Source organism: Hemibagrus wyckioides, linkage group LG03 (genome assembly GCF_019097595.1).
Source record: "Hemibagrus wyckioides isolate EC202008001 linkage group LG03, SWU_Hwy_1.0, whole genome shotgun sequence".
In the NCBI taxonomy this organism is placed as follows: Eukaryota; Metazoa; Chordata; class Actinopteri; order Siluriformes; family Bagridae; genus Hemibagrus; species Hemibagrus wyckioides.
Window position 1 is genome coordinate 28,770,214 of NC_080712.1, and position 26,042 is coordinate 28,796,255.

A 26,042-nucleotide genomic window follows, 5' to 3' on the forward strand; every position below is an offset into this window, starting at 1 on the left:
ATGTTGTCCTGTAATGGACTGGGGTCCTGTCTAGGGTGTGTCCCTACACTTCATACCTAGTATTCCTAGGACAGGCTTTGGATCCACCGTGATAAATCAGCTACTGAAGATGAATGATGAATTTGTGTCATGACGTGTTGGTTAACGGGTTGGTTTTTTTTCAGTCTTTGTTCAGATCAGAGATGTATGTGAATGATGCAAACTACTCCAGGTCATGTACTTCAAGATCCACACTACATCAGCTGCCACTCACTCTACACCATTCCATACACAAAGGAGATTAGCTAATATACTTCCATGTAGTAGTCCCAGATTTTTCTCCTCTCTCACAGATTAAATAAGCTCCCTTTCCTTTCCATATGCTTGATTACAACATTGTCATCCACTATACTGTCAAAATGTGACCTAATAACCCAACACTGCTCGCTATGGGTTTTGTTTTTTCGACTTAGGCTGATGCGCTAAGACTGCACAGCTGTGGTTGCCATGGTGACAATGTGTAGCGCGCTCCGTATCGAGCGACCCTCCTCCACCAGCACATCCTGTATAACATCGTATGAAGATGGGATGCAGCATTCAACTGTTGGGTGGGAAGTCTTTTTTCTATCCTCAGTTTATGCCTTTAGGCAAATAAAAGTAGCATTCACAGGTTGGGAAAGATTTAAGCACACCATCTTAAACAAAGACCTACATACAGTATACACTCCAAACAATTATGTACTTGATGGTATTTCATTAACACATATGTGACGTAATAACTGCTTTTGGCTTCCGTTGCATCAATATTTCTTAGCACATATTGAAAAATGACATATAACAAATAAACAATAGTTTGTTTACATAACAGTTGAGATATGTAATATTCATGAATCACAAAAAGAGATCATGCTTTTTAACCCTTTCCATATCTACATGACTGTTTATTGTCAGTTATAATGCCTGTGGTGTGTTTGATCTGATTAATATCTGATTAACAAATAGTAGGGGTATTTATACCTTCTGTGTGTGGTAAAACAACACCCTGTATGTCTAATACTTTAACACCAATTTGCAGTTGCACATTGATGGGGTAAAGTCCTTCACAACTAGAGAAAATGATTAGGGAGTACAAACAGTGCTTTGTTGTGGGGAAGAATTGATGGTATGAATTCCTTATGGATATGCAGTAAGTGCTGCTTCTAAAGGTATAAAAGCATATTGATTTTTACTTAGTTATTTGGGGACTGGAGGCTGTTCCTATGGGATGGGAGGGGTGTCAGTGAAAGATGTGAACATCAGATCAGGTCTGCGTTAGTTAAGGGCACGTATACTCAAGGTCACTGATGGACAAAATGCTTAATGGGCAAATTCTGAGGTCTGAAGTTTAATAAATGTACTTATTCTTTGGGATATTACGATGATAATAACAATGCTGACTTACTAAATCGGGTAAGAATTAGGTCATGTTCTACTTTGCAATCAGGTGTTTAACGCTTGGTAGGCTAAAAAACGTAGGTTAAAATGCATGATGATGGAATCTCGTCGCCCACTTTCAGGCACGTGCCTTGTCTTTGCGCTGTGGCCACGCCCTCTGTCCCTGAGTCTATATAAGCGACAGGACCCCTCCTTCTCCCGGCAGCGAAGCTTAAACCGGTGAAGAAGGCGCTTGTTACTGGATACAGCGAATGGCTGGGTTTAGTTATCTGCCTAACTGAACGCTGCGGTTTAATTTTTCCAGAAATACGCGCCGTTCGCCCTTAACGCAGCCGATAAGATGCCTTTTCCACCTATAAACCTCCATTCGCGGATATCATCGCCAGGAAAAGATCTGTTCAGGAAGAAGAAAACCGGCACGACTGTTGTTCTTCCCCAGTCTTTGCTCAGTCCGAAACCGCGCGAGGAGAAGGAACCGGAAAAGGACAAACTGTCCACGTCCTGGCCTAGTGCCAATCTGAGACAGCTTGGACGTAAACCGCAGCAGCAACAACAGCAACATTCTAGCAAATTTCCCACAGACTGTTCAGTTCCGAACCTCGACGTCGTGGACGTGAAAAGCCCGTGGCTGAACGCGAGCAAACCGCTGGGTGGCTCGTGCGAAAGCGTGCCGCGCTCCAGCTCCGGGGAATCCGCGGCCCGGCGCGCCGTCGCCTACGGCAAAGAAGAGCTGGACCAGGAGGTGCAGTTCTCTCTCAGCCTCACCCCTGAAGCCATCCTCGTCATTCAGAAACGCAACCTGGAAAAACAGATGCTGGCCAAGCAGCAGAAGTGCTGCGGATCGACGGACGCCAAACACCGCCGCGCCGTTCCGTCCAAAAGGGCGCAGGGCGCTTCGAAGAGCACGGGCCCTGCCGTCAAACTGGACAGCTCGAATGACATCAGCGCGATCGTGAAGATCTCACTGCTCAACGACCAGCACAAGTACGACGACGTGGAGTACGAGGAGGAGGACGGAGACGTGGACGAGACGGTGATGCGGAAATGTAAAGAGTGGCTGAAAGGTGTAGAGAGCGCAGCCGCCTTCAGCAAAGTGGACAAACTCTCTGCTCTCCCGCATCTCAAGAGCTGCTGATGGATGCCACTGTGAAAATCGGAAATGTTCCTCCAAAAAGATCAATGGACTGAAAATATCATTTCCTCTTGCTGTAGCCTGTTGATATGGCACTGTGCGTTTGTTTGTCTCTCAGTGACTTTTCGGTTTCTTTCGCACGGACAGCGATGTCGCATGCGGCCTTCTGGTCCTTTATTTCCACTCGGCTGTGTTTCCACTCAGGTTGCGTTCTCGATGTAGCGCCATTCAATCACACTTCGGATAAACGAATGTCCATCCTGTGAAGCTTAGGCACCTGTGCTCACCATGCACAGTCAAAGCCACAGGTGTCCTGCTTTTTTTGACATGGATAGTGTTTTAGTGCGGATGTGATGGTACGGTTTGGGGCGCAGCATCCCACTGGCGCGCACGACGCTTTCCTTTTGTGCCAGAAATCAAAGACAGTGTGACAAACTTTACAATGCAGAATTGACAAATGTGTGTGTGTGAGTGTGTGTGTGTGTGTGTGTAAAAAAGCCTATACACGGAGTCAGTGGGTTTGATAAAACCAGCTTTGTACAGTATTTATTTAATAACGTTACGTTGTGTTTGTGTTTTAGCCTAGATCTTGTCATTTTTATGGTTTTTTATGAAATAAAGTGTATTAAATCCAGTTCTGCATCTACACTGACTTGTTAATTTGAATTATAATGAAAATTTAGGTACTAACTCAGTTAGTGTTGTTTCAGTGGTTTAGGGTTAGTGCTGGTCTATAAGATTCACATAATGATATTCATAAACATGGAAAACATTTTTTTGCATACATTCTGGATTCGTAGCTGTATTCTGAAAGTTTGAAAGCTACGTGTTAAAATAAAACATAATACATACATTCCTATAGTCTACACTAAACACTAGACAACTCTAGAAAACTATTAAAGTATGTCATTTGATTTTAATAAGTATAATTAATATCTCAGAGCAGTATTTTTTGTAGAATTTGTTTGTAAATTAACACAAACTTCATACAAAATGTTTTGGAATTTTTTCCATTTTTAAAAAAAAAAAAAAAAAATTAGTACTAGGCTTGGTCTTCTGCATCTGCACTGACTACCAGAAACCCACGTAAAACAATAGCGTGTAATCATCTCAGTGATTGAGCAAGACAGAACATTTCTTTTGTGTTTGTTCCCGTTGGATGGCATCCGATCACTAAGCCTGTTATTATCACATTTCCAGATCTCACGTTTCTGGTTTCTGAAGCGAGGCTGCGAAGAAATATTTTTGTTAATCTGAACAAATTCACACATAGTTTAGTTAATAGTAAGAGCTAATAAACACCAAATAGCATTCCATCATGGATATTAAACTTTTTTTTTTTTGGCTTGAGCTTCTCTTGTATCATGGCCATATTACGTTGTATTGAATGAAACTGATTCATACAATATGATAAATAATCAAGCGCCTGTTCTTCTCTTGACTAGACTACTGCTACTAAATTCAGTATTTAGTAAGCATCTAAAACATTACGTTTTTAGTATAACACTCATTAAGAATTGTTTATATTTATTCAACAACAATATTTAAATGTGCCTAATATTATCTTGTCTTTTGATTGGAGTCCTAGAAAGTTGTATTCCTGAACTTTTCACCATCAATACATTATGTCCAAGTTGACATCATTATATTTGTGTTTTTTTGTTTTCTCAAGACAGTTGAAAAACAGAGAAATGAACTAAACATAAGGGCTGAAGCAAGTGCTTATACTATCAACATTAAAAAAATGAATAGAGATTAATAACCTGGCAAATTCAACAGACTCAAAAGGGCTACAAGTTTTGTGGGTTTGTCTTACAAAACCCTTCACTTGTGACCTGGCCTCTCTATAGCAACACATTCTCAAACACACACTGAGAAACTCTGAGCAGCAAATTCAGGCTTCTCATTCACTGAGTCAAACAGGTCTGAGATACAATTATATATAATATATCAATTTATGCTGTGTGTTATATTGTTTTTTTAAGCAGTGTATAAAGTATTGCTGTACAATGTATTTCTTTTGAAATCCCTGAATTCTGTTATATTGATGTATTATACCGATATGGTGAGAGATCATTTACTTACTTCTTTCTGAAATAATAATTTTTGGATTCTTATATAAAAACCTAATTATTTACCATCCCAGTGCACTGGACTGTGCCAACCACATGATGACACTGAAGACCCAAGATACTCATCACACTAGCTCTTTTCCATCTATTTTGGAATCCTACCTGCATTCCGAAGACTTGGGAAAGGTATGTGGAGTTGTGTTAAAAATAAACTTCTTTGAGCATACATTGCTATCATCTTCATCTTGATTTTGCTGAATTCCAATCAAAGTCTGTCATAACTGTTTTGCAAATTCGGAACTGTATAGTGTGTATCTGGGCCATTTACAGCTTTTTATTTAGGAATATGAGAATATATATAGAGAGAGAGAAAAAAAGTTCAGCATCAAGTTGTTAGTGCTTTTTATAATCCCAGTCTTTAAGCATGTCAGATGATGTAAATCATCACTCCACCCTCTCTTTGATTATGATAACTTATTATTGGTTCCATAGGGTGAAAACTTTCCTGCATTTTGGAGAATTTGTGGACAATATGCTAGATGCTGATGATTTGATGGTTTTGAAACTCTGAGGAGTATTCGCATCTTACAGCTTCAGTGTCTGGGGTTGTTTAATTCTTGTCATATCTGCATGCATTTCCTTTCCTTTCATTTCTGTGTGTGTGTGTGTGTGTGTGTGATCCTCTGTGACAGACTGACTTCCTGTCCTGGTTGTATTCCTGCCTTATGTTCAGTGTTTCCAGGATAGGCTCCGGATCCACCATGACCCTAATCAGGATAATCACTGCAGATAAATCAATGATCTGTAAACATGTACTGTTTATTTGCACAACCAGATCAGAAGAATAATATTAGAATATAAATATGAACAAAATTTGGCAATGTTATGTATAATAGAGGCAGTATCACATACAAGACAGAGGTCAGAAGTCAGCAACAGATCTGCAATTAATGTACTGTGGAAGGTATAGAGTAGAGTTTACAAATAGAAATTGTCCCAAAAATTTCATCAACTTCTTATTGTGATCTGTGAGACACCAAACAGAAGAGGGATAAGAACACAAGGGAACTGGGGAGTAAGAAAAACAAAAGGACCTTGGTCACCAAGAAATGTTTCAATCATTCTGCATGGAAAGAAAAGGAGTTTTGATGCATCAAGTAATACTCACAGCATATCAGAGCATATATACACTTACCATCTACTTTGCTAGGCATACCTGTACACCTGCACCTTAACAAAGTTATCCAATCATTTGGCATCGACAAAAAGATCAAACCTGGAAGTGAAGCCTGGAAAAACACCAAGCATTTTTTTTTATCTAGTTACTGTGAGCCCACTGTAGCCTCAGTTTCCTTGGGTTTTGGGCTGAGAAGAGTGGAACCTGATGAGGTCTTGTTGTAGCTCATCCACCTCATGGTTTGATTCATGCATTCTATAATGCTTTTCAGCTCACCATGGCTGTAAAAAGTAGTTATTAGAACTAGCATTCCTGTTCTATCAGCTTGAAAAAGTCCGACCATTCTCGTCTGATCTCTCTCATCACTAAGATATTTCCTTTCTTTTTATTTCGTTTTTCCACGATTGTGTATGAAATAAAAATCCCAGGAGATACACAAAGTCACTGAAATGACATTTTTCCCCAATTTGGTGCTTAATTTGAACATTTACTGAAGCTTTTGACTTGTATATTAATGCATTTGTGCATTATGATAAAAATACAATCACCTTGATTCTGATCATTTTAATAAATCTGCTGGAAATATGTTATGATTGCATGTTTAAGCTTGTAGTATTACATTACTATTACATTATTATTACATAATTTCTATCTAGTTGCTGATTGTCCAAATTAAAATCCCACAGAAATGTCAGCAGTCTTATGTTATGATACGGTGCATCAGTGCCTAACTCCTCTCATTGCTCGGGACAGCGTGCACATTTGTAAGGAACTGTTGTATAACCGTTCCCCTGTGTGCCTTCCCAATTGATGTATTGTTCCAGTCTGTGTCTGCACTATCAGTCCACACATTTTCCCTGCTGCAGCGATTCATTGTACGCCGGAGCCTTTCACAGGGCTTCTCTGTGTGTGGTGATGGCTGCAGAGAGCAAAGGGGCTGTTCATTCAGCTTTCTGTTCATCATCACTGAGCTTTCCAAACTCTGAACCTTTTGTGCGAAAACTAGAAGGAAGAAAGTGCTATGATGGTCGCCCAGGTTACAGCTGTCAACACTGCCTCCTCTTTTGCCCTTCGAACTCCCTGACCTTCATCTTTTCACACGTTCCACTGCTCCGTTCTGTGCTTTTATTGTGCTAATCCTTCAATGGTTTCTTCTGTCTCATGTACCTGTTTTATTGCTTCTGTTTCATGTTCTGCACTGTGTAGGATGCGTATAGGATCAACGGGTTTGGAAAGCTTCCATTCCTGGTAGGAGTAGCTTCATGGTAGACATGGCCACGCAGATAGATTGTACCACTGCATCGCTCTCAGGAATCCCTTACAGTTTCTCTCTATCTTGGCTGATAACTGTATGGCCCCTTTAACCTTTTTCCCCTGTACATTGCTGTGGCAACTGAACTGATAAATGCCTCTTCCCAGTAATGGCCTTTGTAAAGACTAGACTTCCGAAACTGTCAGAGCCTGTAAAATGTGGGAACAGAGGTGTTACCAGGCTGCCAGACAGCTTTCTGGCCTTTTCCTGAGGGGATCTGAGAAGGGACTGATGACATCTCTGTGTAAAGATGTACTTCTTCTCTTTAGCGTTATACGCAGAACACTTACTGAACACATTATCTCTCACCAATGGCTCATATCCTATTGAGTTGGATCAACAAAAAGCCACTCTAAATGCTTTCTATTTCTCCTAAAATGTAGTTTATTTTTCAGGTTTACAAAGAGTTTATAGTAGAAGCAGTCACTAGTGTGGGCCATGGGATTCGATAATTACAATTTAAATTAAAATTTCTTTCTGTAAACAAACTAATACTGAAAATTCATGGCAAACATGTGTCCCTGGAAACCTTAGACTGGAGCGCAGGATGCACTTGAATAGCATTAAGTTTTCTATGGTGCCCCAGCAGTCGGTACAAATGTGTAGCCAACTGGCATCGGCAAATGTGATTAACTATTCAGAAATGTGTAAAGGGTGAATTGGAAAGAAGCCTCAACTAAATAAAAGTTGCTATGAGAACCACTAAATCCTCCACACTAAAAAAACAATTAGTAAAATAGTCCTTGGTGTTTGTCCTTGACAAATACAATGAATAATAGGAAAGTTTTTGTGGACAGGAATAGTAGTGAAGAGAAGGAGGCAGTCTGTCTCGTGCTTGTGTTCAGGGTCCGTACTGATGTGTACGAGAGCACAATGTCCAGATAATCTAAGGGTTATTACTGGCTTGTTCTGAGCAAATCAAAGCAATTTCTAAATAATTATAACGGCAGAAGGAGAGGAAGTCAGATGCCCTTTAACAAGCTCTTGTTTTTCCTCACCAAAAAGGCAGTCTCTGTGGCCAAAGTTGTGACGCAGATGAAGAAGCTGAAGGAGAGAAGAGTTCAGCGTCCTATATCTGCTGCTGAGATCCAAAAAAAGAAAGCCCTACTTGAACAGGTATCTTTAAGTAACCATCATCAGTCAAATATCCTACTAAAACATCTGGCCTCCAAAAAAACCAGCAATCCTAAAAGCTATCACATCAGTATTTAAAGTGGAAAATTTGCCTAAGAATCAAGTCCTCAGTGAGGCAAAATCTGCCACCTCAAGTCTTTGATGCTGGACCTAAAATGTTAGCATTGTTTCACTGAGGTCAGATTGCAGCATAATTATAGCTCTGTTAATTACACTGATGGATAGCAAAGTCATTCTTCCTCAGACTAAAGATTCCAGGAAACATTAACTCTTATCTAATTCAGGTCAGATTTAATCACTCTTAAACCACACCATCAATGAGAAACAACCATGTAGAGCTTGCAATGCTTTAGAAATGAGTTTAATTCGCCACTGCATAATTTTAAGTTGCATAGTAGATATTTTTACAGTATGGATTTAGAAGTAGTTAGCAAATTAGAAAAATCAGGTTATGGAAAAAAAAGCTAAAATGTCTGTCCGGCTCAGGCTTCTTTTACAAACAAGTGGAAATTTAGTCTTCCTCATATCTGGAGCAAGAACACAATGTCCAGGCTATTTAAGTGTGATTATATTACACTCATGTGTTATTAAGAGATTACTGAAATAGCCACAGAATGAATGCACACATTCTTGTGACTGACTCATTAATGTGAATCATTTTGAGTTACAATTGTCATCCTTTTTAAAGAGGATTAAATTCTCCTACAGAAAGCATATATATATATATATATATATATATATATATATATATATATATATATATGCCTATGTGAAGCATTTATGTATTATTTATATGATTTATTGTTAGCATGGGCTTTGTTTGACAGGTCTTTGTTGATAAATATGCAGTTTGGTATATAAATCTTAAGGAAAGACACTACAGGATGAAATGACATCAATCAAAACTGACATATTAAACATCTCTTCTCTTAGAGTGTAGTAATAAAAATATTTGCTTTAAATCAACAGCCAAAAATCACTGATTTTATTTATTTATTTATTTATTTATTTATTTATTTATTTATTTATTTATTTTGTAGTTGTATTTTATCTGGCAAAGAGCAAAAATCAAGCAGTTTAAGTATAACTTGGATTGTTGCGCTTCCATAATATATACCGCGTAGTAATGGCGCCATCTACTGACGCCTGGTTGTAACTGCTGTTTAAAGTGAAATTAATATATTTTAATGAACAATCCAACTTCAGCCTTATCATTTGAACTCTTTCTAAATAAAAGTCTAAAATCCATGTCGAAATGCATGAAAATAGACTGAATCGCACCCACAGTGTGACTTAAAGCTGTCAGAAATTCATTTTGACAGAGTTTGTGTTTAACTGTCCTCCAGCGCCATCTTGAGTCATACCGCCGGCTTCACCGCTTGAAGGACAGCTTGTCCCGACAATACGCCATGTTGCTCACGGAGAAAGTCCAAAAACAGCGACAAGAGATGAAACAGCACGCCTCGGCTGATTTAAAAACGCCAGAAAAACACAATGAACAGGTATCGTTTTTAATAAATATTTTCACACCCAGCATTACAACTGAGAACAGTTGCAGCACATCACCGCTAGGTGGCAGCAGTTAATGTCAGTATGTGTGTTAATGAGTTGGGGATAGACTGATGAGTTAAAATGCACCTCTTCACTTGTGACTCATTTTTATGATTCAGTTCAATTGTGATTTATTTTCTATAGTCTATTTTAATTTTAATTTGTAATCTAAACTCTAATTATTTAGCATAATTTAGCAAAAAAACTTGTACTTGTCGCACTGGTGGCTCAGTGGTAGGTTTTTCACCTACCATGCAGAAGGCCCGGGTTAGATTCCCAGCCAGTGGCCAAACCCCAGCCACTGGATGCAGTGCCGATCCCAAGCCTGGATAAAATGGGAGGGTTGCGGGAGGGTTGCGCCAGGAAGGGCATCGGGCGTAAAACCTGTGCCAAGTTGTTTTGCGGACCGCTCTGGCGACCCCCACACATGTAGGGAGCAGCTGAAAGATCAACAACAACATTCACGCTAATACTTCTGCATTGGTGCTTGTCATTTTGTAGCCCAGCTCTGGAACCTTGAGTCCAGTGTTTGCTGTGTCCTCCTCCTTTTCCAGTGGACTCTTTACATTTACATTTCTGGTATTTGGCAGGCACTCTTATCCAGAGCAACGTACAAAATTGCTTTGAAGCCTCTATTTTTATTAATATAATATTGAACTTCACTGGAAAATCACTAACAGCGAAATCTGATGGTCATCCCCTATATCATTATAACTCAATTATAACCTAGGAAATTCCTTTAGAACTGTGCTGGCAGTGTCCTCCTATGGCATCAGAGCAACACACAACAACCTGTAACTTCTCATATAACTTAACTCATATAACACAACACCAACCAACAAACCAGCACCACAATCTCTAAGCACATAACATTTTATTACAATATGAGCGTAATAAATGTGTTTAATGGTGGAGTTTTCCTTTAAGTTTCTGTATGTTGTGAATGAAATCTTGAAACACAGTGATTTGTGCCTCCAGACCAAGAATAAGCCATAAATAGTAATAATTTCTTAATTTGCATTAATCACAATACTATATTGTAATATTCATTTTGAATTTTTAGTTGTATATGATTTGTTGAGACGGATATCTCGTCTGCATTATTTATTTGGCCGTTATTTAGATTTTTTGTGTGTTATACAGATTTTGATGCATTATTTTTATTTTATCATTTGCACTAATCTGGTGTATTATTGGCAACCAGCGTCCTTATGAAAACAATAAAATAATGACCCTCCTTGATTAATCAATAAAACAAAATGAAATCAACACTAATTTCAGACTGACAACACCTGCACTGAAATGACAGGAGTTACAGGAGGTCATAGTAAATGATTAAGCCTTATATAATAAATTATATACACTTTAAAGAGACTATTTCATCAATCAAACTTGAAGTTTTTCTTTGAGAACTTGAGTGCACTGTTGTGTATGTTAATGATTTTCTTACGTGATTGACCCCTCCTCCTGCGAGTCTGAGCTCTAATACACAACTGTTAGAATCAAAGCCTCTCACCCATCTACTCCCCCCCCCACCCACACACACTCACTCACACACACAGAGCACCCACACAACCTAACAATACTCACAAATACACACAGCACCTCGAGTATCCTTTCAATTTCCATTCAAAATAAACTCTTTTCATACAGTACATGCTACATGTATTGAGCAATCCAAATCTACAAATCGTTCATAAATAAATTTATAGAGCGGGTGAAGTGTATGCATTAGTACAGTTCTGATAAACTGCTGAAGGCTGAAATTAATACACAAAATAGGTGAACTTTAAAATGTAATAATGTAATCCTTTTAGAGAATACAAATCCTGCAGGTACAATTGACACCAAAAATCGTCATACTGGTTTGTACAGGGATCAGAAGATACTGATCTGACAGAATCTACTACTGTAAACTTAATCCCAGCCTACAAAAAAAAAAACCCAAAACAATGTAAGCCTGTAGCTACGTCCATCTTTGAAGTGCAGGTATAATGCCATTTAGGCTGAGAGGATTGAGGAAGCTTCTCATTTTAATATGGGAACTGGGGGCTATTGGTGCAGACTTGTGATTGACTTTGATTTTGGCCGTCTGGCCTGAGGACAATGAGGGTGAGAGAGAGAGAGTGGTGGTGGAGGGTGTTTAAGGTAAACTGTCGGGGGTTGGCAGCCTTAGACGGATCCTGTCTTATCAATCTCCTCCTATAAAAGCAAGCCTTCTTCAGTGGGCTGTAATTGTCTCTTCTAATGACCTGCACTGGAGAGGAGGACAAAGGCAGTGCTATAAAGGGCTTTATGAGCCTGCTGGTAGGAAACCTTTGGTGAAAAAAAGTAACTGCTGAGCAAATGAAACTGCCCCGTTGTTTCCTTGGGCCAGGCCGAGAGCCCCCCAGTTGGGACGCCACAACGGGGCAGGACCAAAGCAGGCAGGGTTGAGGCCACCTGCTGGGGCCTAATTGGTCCCTGCTGCAGTTAATGGCTTCCTGTGGCTGTGTGTTTACTTCTCATTTGCTTTGGGTGCTGGGATTCCCAGCCCTTCTGCAAGACGAGGTTCCTCGTCCAGGTTTCCCTGTTCTCACCTCGCTATTCTCTTTTATTTCTCTTTTGATGCCCTCCTCATTATTATGTCCTTGCGTCTGTCTTTCTTTTCTTATAGAGCTCAAGACTCTTGTCCTTCCAGGAGCTTGTTGGTTCGACCCTTAAAGATAATTCTACATTCCTGAAGTCTTTACCTAAGACACGTTATCACCTGGTAAATCTCTGATAGTTAGATACCACTTCCTTTACTAAAGTATTAAATCATGTATTGGTCAGTTATAATATGATATAAAGTGTACAAGTGATATGAATCATATGGGGACGGCTCTTCTGAGCTCTGTAGCCTTCACTGTCAATGTCATTGCCATGTGATGTTTCTCCTTTGAGAGATCTTGGAGCTCCAGAGGCAACTGGGCCAGCGTGAGTGTCTGCAGGGTATCAGGGAGCAGGAGGTGTTCAGGTCCTGGGTGGACCAGAGCAAAACCCAACAGCTGGAGAAACAGCTACAGCAAATGGGTTAGAAAAGATCTTCATGTATCAGAAGTCAGAGTCAGAATGTTGTTGATCTCTATTAAGATTATTATTCATGCAAAAAAACAACAACAACAAACAAACAAAAAAAGTCATATTTGTTCTGGTATGAAGTATCAACTATGACATTTTTCATAATTAGCAAATCTTTGTTTTTCAGGAATTGACTAGACAAATGTTGATAACAGCTTATGAGTCAAAAGCTAATATTACTACTACTACTACTACTAATAATAATAATAATAATAATAAAAATAATGACTTATGATATCTTTTGCTGGCAGAGCTTTCCAGCAAGTCTGCTCCAGAGCTGAAGTTAGACGATTTGCTACAGAAAAAGTTAAAAGTTCTACCAAAGATACAGATTTCTCTTGCAGAAAGTGACAATCAACAGGAACACGTAAGTTTCTTTTATTCCACAGTTCAACACCTTTCTTTACTGAAACACAGTAACTTAACCATGATTGATATTATTGGTCAACTCTGTACCTTAAACTGTTTAGTTATGATTTCATGCCTAACGAGTGAGTACTCCAGGATCCTCCTGATCTCAGCTCAGTCCTCTTGGACATACACAAACACACTTTCTGCTGAAAGCTTGTTTAGCCTGGACCTTATGGGAAGAGCTGGTCAACCAGTCACACAGCAGTGAGACGAACAAACAGAAGCCCCACTTTAGCAGAGAAGTTCTCTGTGTTCACCACAGCGCAGACAAACATCACCCAGGGGTGAATGTCTAATTCATTTCACATACAAAGGAGATGGACCAATTTGGCCTGAGATGTCACATCATGCCAGAGCTCAGGGCCTTTGTAGGATTTGTTTACAAAAGTGTTCAACAAAGATCTTAAGCTCTTTTGTTAAAAACTTTTCGGAAGTGTCCAGAATGCAGACTGGCTTCATGTAAAAAAAAAAAAAATAAAAAAAAAATAAAGGGTAGGATTGTCTGCACTGGGAAGACGGCAACTATCATAACGGATAGTTTATAGAAGTATAAAGTGTTTAAGCTTCAGAAAGCATATGGTCTCTAATCTCGTGACTTTCATTCACAATGCTGAGTCCAGCTAGAATTTTAAGTCATCAATTACACCACTGATTTAAATGGATATATTCCACTATTTCTATTTTAAATTAAGTTTTTTTTATTCCCAAGCCAAGCCTGAGCCCTGTCTGAATTTAGTTAACAAGCTCCTTGAGTAATTTTTCTCACTATCTCCTGATTTACATGTGAGGTTTTTTTTCCCCCCTTCAATAAAGTATAAGCAGCTCTCTCCTGTGTGCTGACTGGTCTGGATTGTTTTGTGGCGTGTTGTCTACAGTGGCATAGAGATGCGAAGCGCACAGTCATCCTAAGCAGTTAAAATGTGTTGCCAAAATGGGCAAGTGATGTTTGTGAGAACACGTTACCCCGCTTTTTGACGGCTTTGAATGCTTAAAGTCTTCAGCCTCATGAGACAGAGTTGACAACTTGACTGTCTGTGCGAATTCTCACCACTGCCTGGACAAACACGGCCATCCGCTTGCCCTCCACATTGTCCTCTTCTATATAACATTCCGCATTGCAATGTGAAAAAATAATGCTCCTCATGCCATTCGACCTGAACAGCGACAAGGATCCATAAGTTATATCTATGAACAAATGTCCCTAAAAATGTCTGTTATTTCTATTTATTTATGCTGCTGTGCTTAGTTTCCATGAAAGGCACTGAGTCATAAGGTCTCCTCAGCATGTTGAATTTCACACGTATTTATTTTCAGGATCGTCGGGCAAATATGGCGGCTCATGGCATTGCTCAGTCTGTTGCTGGGTTGACTGGAAAAATAATAAGACGCGGGTCAAATTGTCCTGATTGGGTTCCAGAAACAGACAAAACAAACAAACACAGACTGTAAATGTTCTGGTATTATGCTGGTCAATTCAGTTCTTTCAGTCTAAGACTTTATTGGTGTTTCACATCCTGGGTATCTGTATCTCTGCTCTTTCTGTGAATGGGCTTGATACAGGGCCGCTAGGTGCTACATGTTGATGTGAGTAAACTGTGCCCTGCTCCAGTGTGCTCTAGAGGGATAGTTTGCACCCAGCAGACAAAGTGTGTCCTCACCCGGGTGTGCAGTGTTATCGGGCGTGAGTCGGGCTGCTCGGAGGCTACTCTTGAGAAGTAGCACATCATTAGGAATATATTAGCAACTCAACGCTCCTTCTATCGTCGAGACACACACACACCGCACCAGCTTGGGAATGCATTGTGGGGAAAACTGATAGGAATCAGTGAGATCTGAAGTGAAAGAATGAAAATTTTTTCAGTAGCGTATACACAAAAAACAATTTGAATGATTTCTAAAATTATATTCTAAAACTTCACAATAACCCACACCATGGAGCTGAGGATATATCAACAGAAATAGTGGTTTTTTTTCCCCCTAATATTTTTTGTGTCTTCTGTGTCTTCCAGCATGATGCATTCTCAGAGAGTGGAGGAGGAGTACAGGTCAGCTCTCCAATTCTCCACGGCAAACAAATCCAGGAACAGGATGAATCCGAGCTAAGGTTTCCCAGTGTACGTGTCAAACCACGGGAGATGTAATCATGCCGAGCGGGGGCACAGGCAGGCAAACACACCTGCCGTGGTCACGTCCTACTCACTGCTGTCTCCCACATACACATACATACTCCTCATAGGCTCTCATTATTTTACCTTCCACAGAATCCTGTGTGTTAATTAGCATTTGGGGAGTCATACAGAGATTTCAGTGGGGTTTTGGTGTCTCTTTTTACAGGATGCACTGTTTATTGAGTCAAAGCAGTGATTTCGGTTAACAGGAAAATGCTGATGGACTTTGATTGAGTCGGTCTGAAACAATAAGAACATCTTACAACTCTAAAACACCTTTATTAGCAAAGGACATGGTGATATGACTTAACCAAAATCCATGAAAGTATACATATCACATACTGTTTTTTCCAGATAAAGAAATAAACATAACATATAGCATTTCCTCCAAAATACACTAAAGTAGACATTCTCAAGTCTTTTGTGGCCATTTTAACTGTAAAATAATTTCCACATACCCCCTGAGCACAGGTTTATTTCATGAACATTATTTTAAATATTTGTTAGAGCCCTCAGAGCTTTTTATTCCCTGAAACAGAACAGATTAGGTCCAAATTGGCATTATTTGTAGGCTAACTGGTTTTTGAGTTATTTAGATACCAGTTCAACCAGACAAAGATAGGCTAATAATATATATAATAAGTTTGATAATAGTGGGTTGTGATTGTCAGTGCTGAAGCTAAATGTATAAAATCATGGACTCCTGGTGGTCTTCAGATGCCACTGGACTCACAGGAGTTATATGTACTCAGGTTTTCCACTTTACACCCTATAGAGCCATTCAGATTCAGATGTTAGTATCTAGCAGAACATCTTCAAATCTTCTAGTCTTTTGTCTCATGATTCCTCTGAAATCAGAGCGACAGCTCACATCCACCGAGAACAGAGTGCAAGAGAAGGGTGAGAAACAGGATGGAGGAGAAGAGTGGAGTACAGGCAAAAAAAAAAGGAGGGGCTTCCTCAGACAGCCGTGCAGGGTTCATTTTTCTCACACCTCTTCGCCGAAGTGAATGTGGGCAAACAGAGTACGGCTTGGCTGGAAGACAGAAGAAGGGAAGGCAAACAATGGGGAGACAGAGCTGGGGTGGACAAGGTTAAGGGGGTATTACTCAGCCCTGCTGCCCAAGCATGCCATCACCACTCACACCAGGCACATAGGCCTTAACTCAGACGTCATGCTCCTGTTTTATACAAACATCATGATAGAAAACATGCTTTACTCAACATATATATATCTCATAGTGCTTAACATCCATTTTCCAAAACATCTCTTCACATTATATTAGGATAAAAGGACAAGAAATCAGTTGTTTTAAAATCCAGTCGAATCCAGCTATACCACACAGCTGCGTCACTGCATACAGAATGAGCAGAGTTCTTGTGTGTATATGGACTAAGAGGTGTGTGAGTAGTCACTTCCATCAACAGCTCTCTTCCTACGTCCTCCACCTCACCCCACCCCCCGACTTCTCACCCTTTGCTGTATGCATGTGCCCTGTGTGGGGTGAGAAAGTCAGGTGCTGAGGCTGACACCCAAACTGTGAGATATGACGTGCTCCTCGTCACCTCCAACCCCTGCACTAATGTCATCCCCTGCTACCGTGACAGTCTCACTTCACTACGGTGCATTTCCATGCAGTGCCGAGGTGATGAAGTAAAAAAAAAAAAATCAGCATTTACGGCTCTTTTTTTTTTTTTTGACGATCCTTTGTCTTAACAGGTGTTCTTGCAGAAGTTACAGGTACCCAGGTTTTCCACTTTGCAGCCCAGCTTCTTGGAAACATTCAGGACCAACATTGCTCCTTTGGTAGTTTTTGAGTCTTTTTCAAAAGACCTTTAGTAGTATATACAAATTTAAATTTCTGAGAAAGATCTCAAAATGATTTTACAAACAAATAGTATAACATATACATTGAATAATAATAGATTTATTTTTCTGATTTCTTGATTTAAACAGAGAGCTAATGAGTCACTTCACAAATCAAACACTGCATCTGTAGCTCAGCGCAAGCTACGTCTCATGCACAGCCTGTCTCTTTTGAACATGGCTCAGTCTCGCAGGTCAGTCTTTAACACAAATATTACAACCCACAGCACCAGGCATATAATAAGCACATTTAACAAATTAACAGATGAGCTTGTCTCATTCTTTGGTTGCATGATCAGCTTACTAATTAAAAATGAACTGATGCCGCAGTACGATGAAGGATACAGCATCCAAGACATGGTTAGTTCACATAACACATAATAATACCCTTGGAGATTTTAAGTCTTTGCATCTTTCTGAAGTTTCTATTGGCCTGAATTCCACTTCCACTTATCTCTCCATATTACACAGGTGGATTATGTACGTCCAAACATAGCCTCAGCTAAAGAACTGCGATATTCTAGTGATCCTCCCTCTCCAGCCCAGTCTCTGAGAGATCACACAACACCTGAATCCACTGAATGCATTAAAGAGGAAATAAATACCCAAGCTGACCAGATGGCCAGGTTAACAATATACTTATTTCAAATACACAGAATTATCTTAATGTTCATTGAGATATTAATATTACTGATGTGTACAGCTCTGAACTGTCTGAAGAAGTGCAAAATACCTGCAACAGCACCAGTGCTGACAAGGTTCCCTTGTCCATGGAGGATATTTATTCTCCTTGCATTTTACTGGTAAACACTTCTAGATTTTTTCGGTGCCCTGTTTCTTTTTCCAATTATTGTATACCTAACTCATGCGATATGTGTTCTATTTCAGGGTAAAACATTTAACAAGAAGATGTGGAGCAATTATGCACAGTGAAATGATTTTAGTCGTTCAGAACTGCAACGTTTAAAGCAAATATTTCTTTCCATTGTGATTATGCATTACTTTTCTTTTTTTTGCACAATAGTTTTGCCATTTAAGGGAACCATTTATTTCCTTCTCAGGGGCATAATGCTGGAAATAATTCCAAGATACTTTATCTATATAAATCTATAGATAATTGTCTCTGCTGTAACAGTTCAGATAATGTTACTTGTAGGTTACTTCATTTTTTTTTTTGTAATAAAGATTTGAAAAGTCCAAATTTATTTGCGTTGAAGGGATGCCTGCTTCAGTGATCAGTTTTCACACAGTAAAAATACAATGAAGCGTAAATAACTATATAACTGTATGTGCATTTAATCTATTTGATGATCTAAATCATTTGGAATAATTGAGATTATTTCATTTTAATAATTGAATCAGATTTTTTTTTTCTTCTGTGAGCATAGAATTGTTAAAGAAAAACATTTACCTGTTAGAAGTTAGACTTAAATGTGAGTTAGTATGAACATTTTTCTTTATTTTTGATAATAAGATCATATATAGTTAGTTGCTTTAGTCACTTTAACTTTCGTTACGTCCAAGATAAGTGGACTCTACAAAATACAACTCCACCACCAACCAATCAGAGCCTCGTCGGCGCATATCAAAGGATCAGTTTAGCCAATCAGGTTCGTTCACAGCTCTGCGCGGACAATCGGAGCTATTTATGAGGACCCAAAGCCGCTCCAGACGAACAGTAACCTGTAACTAACTTCTCGTGCATGGGGCTGAATATCTGATACACACCGCGCGCACAGTTTGGACATCTCCTAGAACTTTTTTGGGATAATAACTATGGCTTCAAGTGGCAGTGAGTGCTCGGGAAAAGCGGTCCAGTACCGAGTGGACCATCTCCTGAGCGCCGTGGAGAACGAGCTGCAGGCTGGGAGCGAGAAAGGAGACCCAACCGAGAGGGAGCTGAAAGTGAGCCTGGAAGAGATCGAGCTGTGGCAGAAGTTTCGAGAGCTCACCAATGAGATGATTGTAACTAAGAACGGCAGGTATGAGGTTAACTTTGTATGTAAACTCCCCCCAGGTATAATTGAAAATGTTATTATCTCTGAAATCATAATGCAGCACAATTATAAAAGACAAATGCCACACACATCCCTAGAATTGATATAACAGTGGTGTGAAATAAACAATAAAGGTCAACATATAATAATAATAATAATAATAATAATAATAATAATAATAATAATAATAATAATAAAGGATTCACAAAGTGTTTCGGCTTAAGTGTAGAGTTACTAAAATATTTCTATAAATCATACCAGAAACATTAGCATCTAACATCTTCAGATTTAATTATGTAATATTCCTATTTAATTTCATTTCATATATCTACTTTATATATAATGATAAAATGAGTATCAGCTCGTTATTTCATTCATATTTTATCCGTTCTTTTTCTATTGATGTAGAAACAACCTATAAGAGCCCAGATTTTTTTTTTTTTTTTTATATTTACTTCTTACCATTCTTCATTTAATTTGGAAACTACTTCTCACAATGGCAATAACCGACAGCAGATATAACGCCAGTTTTGGGATGTTGGCATATTGATTAGTTTGTTAATATTTAGTTTGAGATATTTTAATGCAGTTTTTTTTTGCACCATGTTCAAATTTAGAACGCGGTCTTAAAGCGCGCGCGCATGTCTTGTGTTTGTCCGTGCCTGCAGGCGCATGTTCCCCGTGCTGAAAGTGAGTGTGTCCGGTCTGGACCCGAGTGCCATGTACTCTTTCCTGTTGGATTTCTCGGCGGCGGACTCACACCGCTGGAAATACGTGAATGGGGAGTGGGTGGCAGGAGGCAGACCCGAGCCTCGCACCTCCAGCTGTGTGTACATGCACCCGGACTCTCCAAACTTCGGGGCGCACTGGATGAAAGCTCCAGTGTCCTTCAGCAGAGTTAAACTCACCAACAAACTCAACGGGGGAGGACAGGTTAGTACTGCAAAAATTTTATACACTGAACAATACCTAATATCTAGCCAATATATTATAAACTATACCAACATCATTCACTATTTTTGGTTGTATTAAAACCAAATCAAAAGGTCTATTACTGATGCATGTCATATTTTCATAAATCATATATACTTTAAAGCCTACTAAAAGATTTTCTCTTCTCATAAAGTTTGCTCATTTGGCAAGACCACTTCAATTCCCATTATTGCTCAAAATTGCTAATCTTTTTTTTTTTTTTTAATTTAAAAAAAAATTATAAAAGTTTATCAGGACCTTAAAATGAAACCATTATCCTCTTTACAGTGACTTCTTTCACATGTTGTTCTACATCACTTTTCTTTGCACTTCAGATCATGCTGAACTCTTTACACAAATACGAACCGCGCATCCACATAGTACGTGTCGGAGGGCCACACAGAATGATCACCAGCCATTCCTTCCCCGAAACCCAGTTCATAGCAGTCACTGCGTACCAGAACGAGGAGGTGAGTTGCATCATACTTCAGTCCTGAAGCACTGTGTTGTCTTTGTTGTGTCTTTAAAGATTGTGTGTTAATGTAGCTGTCCTCTTTCAGATCACTGCACTCAAAATCAAATACAACCCCTTCGCCAAAGCTTTCCTGGATGCCAAAGAAAGGTACATAATGAAAATAAATGTGTTTGGTTCATTTTGCTTATATTAATTAAATTGAGATGTTGTATAAAGCATGTGCCTTATGTTTTCATATGTATTGCTTTTGCTTTGTAGAAGTGATCATAAGGAGATAATGGATGAAGCCAGCGAGAACCAACAGTCTGGCTATACACAATGTAAGTATGAATTAAAGTTGTGTTTCAATCTTTAAATATTATTTGCACAAATGGCACTGTGAGTTTTAAGAATTTGCCTGATCAGGAATGTGTGCTAATATGTGTGTATTCACTCCCTTTTTTAACACAACATGTCTTCTCTGTGTGTAGTGAGTGGCTGGTTTCTGCCCGGAAGTGGATCCCTCTGTCCTCCTGCGAATCCTCAGTTTGGTGGCTCTCTGCCTCTGCCGTCCTCTCATGGTTGTGAACGTTACTCCACATTGAGAAGTCATCGCTCCTCACCTTACCCCAACCCCTACCCTCACCGAACAACCTCCCCCAGTAAGAACACACACACATAGACACAGACACACTTTTACTTTCCTCTCACTGCCACACATGACCTATGACTCCATGCCATTAATGAGAAACTCAAACAAATGCCACTAACTGGAGAATGTCTTGCATTCCTGAAGGCTTTGTGCACATTGGAGCTCATAGTCGTAAACATGTATCCCTCAGTCGTGAAATGTTTGCTTCGGTGGCCTCAGCCATATAAAAATACACATATGTATGGATAAGTGCATTAAATGGTATTGCCATTGATTTTTATTGCTCTGCGTGTGTTATAGTTTATACCGGAGGTAAGATGGTATGTTTTTTTTCGTTTGCTTTGCAGCTGGTTACTCAGAAAACCCTTCAGCTTGTTTGTCCATGCTGCCCACTCATGACAACTGGTCCAGTCAACAGATGTCCTCTCACTCCAGCATGATCTCTATGGGTCAACACTCTCCCCCTAACTCAAACTCCAGGTCAGTACTTTCCTCATTATAGAAATGTCTCTCAGTGATGATGCTCATGTTATAGCATAGAGTCTTTACCTTGCCTCTGAAATGTAGCTATCCAAAATGAACAAGGTATCTGACATATCATAGGCAGTAAAGTCAACATGTTCTAACCAATTTTGGTGGTTCCAGGAAAGAACACTATACTGTCATTCTTTAAAAATTGTCCTTAAGATCCTTAAAAAAATGTCATTGTCCTGTGAGCTTTGTATATTTTTTTCTCATTTGTGAAAGCATGAAAGCAAAAACCTGATAGATAGATAGATAGATAGATAGATAGATAGATAGATAGATAGATAGATAGATAGATAGATAGATAGATAGATAGATAGATAGATAGATAGATAGATAGATAGATGCTGCTATGCTAGATAGATAATCCTGTATTCTGTGACATGCTACACTGTTAAAGCTAATATCTCTCTCACACCTTGCTTTCTTGCAGTCAGTACACCAGTTTGTGGACCGTAGGAAACACTCCGCTGACTCCAGTGTCCCAGACAGGTGGAATGGCGAGCAGTTTGGGCTCCCAGTACCTCCGTGGTTCTGCCAGTCATTATGCCAGCCTGTCTCACCCAGCATCAGTGCCCAATCCTGGATCTCCGCTCTATGACGGCACACCTGCCACCGAGGTACACCAGGCATCTCCATACGACACCACCACCCACGTGCGACTGGCCGCAGCCTGGACACCCATCACGCCTCCCTCCTTATAGACAGCAGAGCACTGTGCACCAATTTCCCAGTGATAGTGGGTTTCTGAACTAGCACTCGGTCTATGCAACAGCACAAAGATTTGACGCCTGGATCCTTATGTTCAACTGCATTGAACTGAGCAGGTTCATTATGCAGCGGGAAGGTCGGAGTGATTATAGGGCTTGTCTGGAGTGTATATATTACTGCTGCTTCCATCAGTGCCTTTAGATTTGTTTAATTTGTGCAACAGTTCATAATATTACATGTGGGATTATTTATAGTTTTCTAATAGCATGGTGAATGTGTTCTGTACAGACAATCATTTGTACAAAGTGTAAATTGATTTATTTTCACCTCAGGATTGTGTTTTCAGCATAAATCATTCTTATGATAATTTTATTTGTGAAGTCAGCTCAGCTGGAGCTGCACAATTGCACCAGAGCTACTGAATCTTAAGAAATAAAATTATTAACTGATTGTGACTGGTTACAAAAATATTTCAGAAATATATCTAGTTAGATGGACTTTAATTTTTTTTTTCCTCAAGAGAACTATCTTGCACACAGACTTTCCAATACAACTCAAAAAGAGAAATGAGTAAGTTATAAATTTCAACCATTGACACACTAAAAAAATCCTACATTGATAAGATTTTGGGGGAAAGAAGATAGGATTCTTTGGAATGGGACATAATTGGGGTGGAATTGTACTGAGAAATACTTACGTGAAATTATAAAAAAAATATATATCATATAAATAAACAATATATGCCAACCTGCGTTGCAATTATCTTAGCTGCTGAGATCAAGGCTAGTCTAACGTGACATTAACAAGGAAAACATGCTAACCTAGTGCGGTATAGACTGTTAGCATATTAGTAAAACCTACCCCAACACTGCAGTTCAAAGACTTATCCATCTTCAGATGAAAATCTAATAAAACATGAGTATTCAATATTAATAATTCTCAAGTGAACAATACTTGGCAAAAAAGTAAGATTACAGCAAATTATTATTACATTGAATCAAGCCCAAACACAAATGCTAAATAAAATGTACAGGTTATTGTCTGGATATTAGAAAAGAAAAATGTAAAATTACCACCTGCCTCCATTCAGATGAGCTTTGTCAGTGTAAAACAGATTGCATGTCTTCTCTCCTATTTAAAATACCAGCAGGTCACCTGACCAGCAGACCTCATTGTGTGACCTTAAGCTTCAATCACATCAAGAGATTTAAATATTACTATAGACAAGAAGACATCAGCTTAAACTTATACTTATAAGTGTACACTGATCAGGTAGAACATTATGAGCAGTGACAGGTGAAGTGAATAACACTGATTATCTCCTCATCATGGCACCTGTTAGTGGGTGGGATATATTAGACAGCAAGTGAACATTTTGTCCTCAAAGTTGATGTGTTAGAAGCAGGAAAAATGGGCAAGAGTAAGGATTTGAGGCAATTTGACGCAGGACCAAATTTTGATGGCTAGACCACTGGATCAGAGCATCTCCAAAACTGCAGCTCTTGTGGGGTGTTCCCAGTCTGCAGTGGTCAGTATCTATCAAAAGTGGTCCAAGGAAGGAAAAGTGGTGACCCGGCGACAGGTTCATGGCAGGCCAAGGCTCATTGATGCACGTGGGGAGCGAACACTGGCCCGTGTGATCCGATCCAACAGACAAGCTCTGATAGAAAGGTGTCAGAATAGACAGTACATGATGGATCAGGGCTGTTCTGGCAGCAAAAGGTGGACCAACACAATATTAGGCAGGTGGTCAAAAATTAAATAATAATAATATTAATAATAGTAATCCAGTATGTCTCCCAATTTGTCATTGGCGTAATTTGAAAAAGGAAAAATGGGATACGTAATTCAAGTTATACCCCCAGTGTTATAGTATATTTTAGCAGTATAAAATAAAGTTTTGGATGTCTTACTATGTATAGACAGCTTTTGAGCAGCATGTAAATGATAGAGAATATAACAAAGCATCTACACTTTTTTAATGTAAATACCACCTAGGAATAACCAGGTTGCCAGGTTGGAAGCAAACATTCATTACATTACATTAGCTTTCATATATATATATATATATATATATATATATATATATATATATATATATATATATATATATATACCACGTATTTCATATGCACAAATCCTTAGCAGCACCCTTTAGAGGCAATACAGTCACAACAATGTTTCGAAGCTTTAGATAACTTGCTTTACCATTATTATCAGGATGCTGGCTATAGGAACTTTTCATTATAAATTACATATCTAACATAGCTGTAGTCATATTTGCCCATGTTCTGGCTTAACTATTTGATTAAATACTGCTTGACAAAAGCTTTCAGAGAAACTCATGGGTCTGTTTGAAGTCATAACACTAGCCTCCTCTCAGCACTTTCATGGCTTACTCTGCCCATGCTATTCAACTCTGTTTACTCTTCTCTTATGAGCAAATTCCACTCACTTAAGTGAGGAATTGCATCTATCTGGAGGTGTTTAGGACAGTCAGATCTTAGTAGTGCAGCTATGAACAGACCCAAAGGAATGTCCAAGCTAACACCGACTTCCCTGACCCTGGATTATGAAACTGTGGCACTGATTTTAATTGACACCTTTATGAGAGGGACATAACTCTATTCTGGTGTTATTTCAATTTTCATCACCTTAATGACTCCAGAAAGCTAAAAAAAATCATAATAATAATTCAAGTCTCATGGCTGAAACATTTCTGTATCATGGCTGACCCCGATAATATCAATATACTGTAAAAAGACATGTTTACAATTAGAGGTAGTAAATTTGCAGGGTAATACACAAAACAGAAAGTTTTAGACAACAATCCTTGATCAACAATGAAATGAAGGATTTCTTCTTTCCAGTGGTGAGACTTCAAAATCCCAGTGGAATGAACTAGTTTTTTGTTTTTTTAAATTGCTTATGTATGATAAATATCAATTAAATGACTTGTCTTGGATGATCCCAATAATGTTAGTACTGACTGGGGTAACACCAGATATTGATCTAATGGTTAAAATGTCCTTTAGTAAATTGAAAGAATTTACTTAGTAGCCTTGTATTTAGAATTAAAATCGTTCTACAGTTTAGCATACAGTTTTTCTTCAAGGATTTTCCCCTTTAAACTTCAGGGACTGCCACCAGGTGGCACTGCAAACAGGAAAAAATCTTTTCAGCACTCACTCACTGACCAAGTGAACCTGTTCCTCGATTTTTACCTATAATACAGTTTTAATACAGTTCATGCAAATGTCAAAGCAAGCATGCAAATATGTCTGAAAGAGAAGAGCAACACAACAAGACAAACGTGTGTGTGTGTGTGTGTATGTGTGTGTGTAGTGTTGTGCCCTGTGATAGACTGAATCACACTTAGGGTGTATTACTAT

At 39.0% G+C, this 26,042-nt stretch overlaps 3 protein-coding genes across 3 annotated transcripts; all 3 read left to right on the forward strand.

The window, feature by feature from the left end:
- Positions 1-1,141: 1,141 nt before the first annotated feature.
- Positions 1,142-3,179, forward strand: prr18 (proline rich 18). Its single transcript, XM_058384229.1, has one exon. The coding sequence runs from the start codon at positions 1,754-1,756 to the stop codon at positions 2,546-2,548; it is 795 nt and encodes a 264-aa protein (XP_058240212.1). The 5' UTR covers positions 1,142-1,753; the 3' UTR covers positions 2,549-3,179.
- A 744-nt stretch (positions 3,180-3,923) lies between these two features.
- On the forward strand, positions 3,924-18,398 carry si:ch211-130h14.4 (uncharacterized). Its single transcript, XM_058386066.1, has 14 exons — positions 3,924-4,468; positions 4,692-4,803; positions 8,112-8,222; positions 9,587-9,742; positions 12,448-12,543; positions 12,719-12,845; positions 13,145-13,260; positions 15,314-15,418; positions 17,193-17,279; positions 17,430-17,533; positions 17,639-17,699; positions 17,811-17,965; positions 18,043-18,142; positions 18,228-18,398. Exons 2-14 carry the CDS (start codon positions 4,714-4,716, stop codon positions 18,270-18,272), a joined length of 1,353 nt encoding a protein of 450 aa, XP_058242049.1. The 5' UTR covers positions 3,924-4,468; positions 4,692-4,713; the 3' UTR covers positions 18,273-18,398.
- A 92-nt stretch (positions 18,399-18,490) lies between these two features.
- Positions 18,491-23,063, forward strand: tbxtb (T-box transcription factor Tb). Its single transcript, XM_058386034.1, has 8 exons — positions 18,491-19,321; positions 20,005-20,269; positions 20,644-20,778; positions 20,869-20,930; positions 21,042-21,103; positions 21,254-21,424; positions 21,762-21,894; positions 22,373-23,063. The coding sequence occupies exons 1-8, from the start codon at positions 19,116-19,118 to the stop codon at positions 22,641-22,643; spliced, it is 1,305 nt and encodes a 434-aa protein (XP_058242017.1). The 5' UTR covers positions 18,491-19,115; the 3' UTR covers positions 22,644-23,063.
- Positions 23,064-26,042: the final 2,979 nt, after the last annotated feature.

What these genes read in the sequence shown, in the direction of transcription:
- prr18 (XM_058384229.1), top strand. Translation starts at nt 1,754, where the DNA reads ATGCCTTTTCCACCTATAAACCTCCATTCGCGGATATCATCGCCAGGA.
- si:ch211-130h14.4 (XM_058386066.1), top strand. Translation starts at nt 4,714, where the DNA reads ATGATGACACTGAAGACCCAAGATACTCATCACACTAGCTCTTTTCCA. An exon ending in AGAAAGCCCTACTTGAACAG is followed by an intron (nt 8,223 to 9,586) that starts GTATCTTTAAGT and finishes ACTGTCCTCCAG; the next exon opens with CGCCATCTTGAGTCATACCG. An exon ending in CAGAAAAACACAATGAACAG is followed by an intron (nt 9,743 to 12,447) that starts GTATCGTTTTTA and finishes CTTTTCTTATAG; the next exon opens with AGCTCAAGACTCTTGTCCTT.
- tbxtb (XM_058386034.1), top strand. Translation starts at nt 19,116, where the DNA reads ATGGCTTCAAGTGGCAGTGAGTGCTCGGGAAAAGCGGTCCAGTACCGA. An exon ending in ATTGTAACTAAGAACGGCAG is followed by an intron (nt 19,322 to 20,004) that starts GTATGAGGTTAA and finishes CCGTGCCTGCAG; the next exon opens with GCGCATGTTCCCCGTGCTGA. An exon ending in TTCCTGGATGCCAAAGAAAG is followed by an intron (nt 20,931 to 21,041) that starts GTACATAATGAA and finishes TTTGCTTTGTAG; the next exon opens with AAGTGATCATAAGGAGATAA.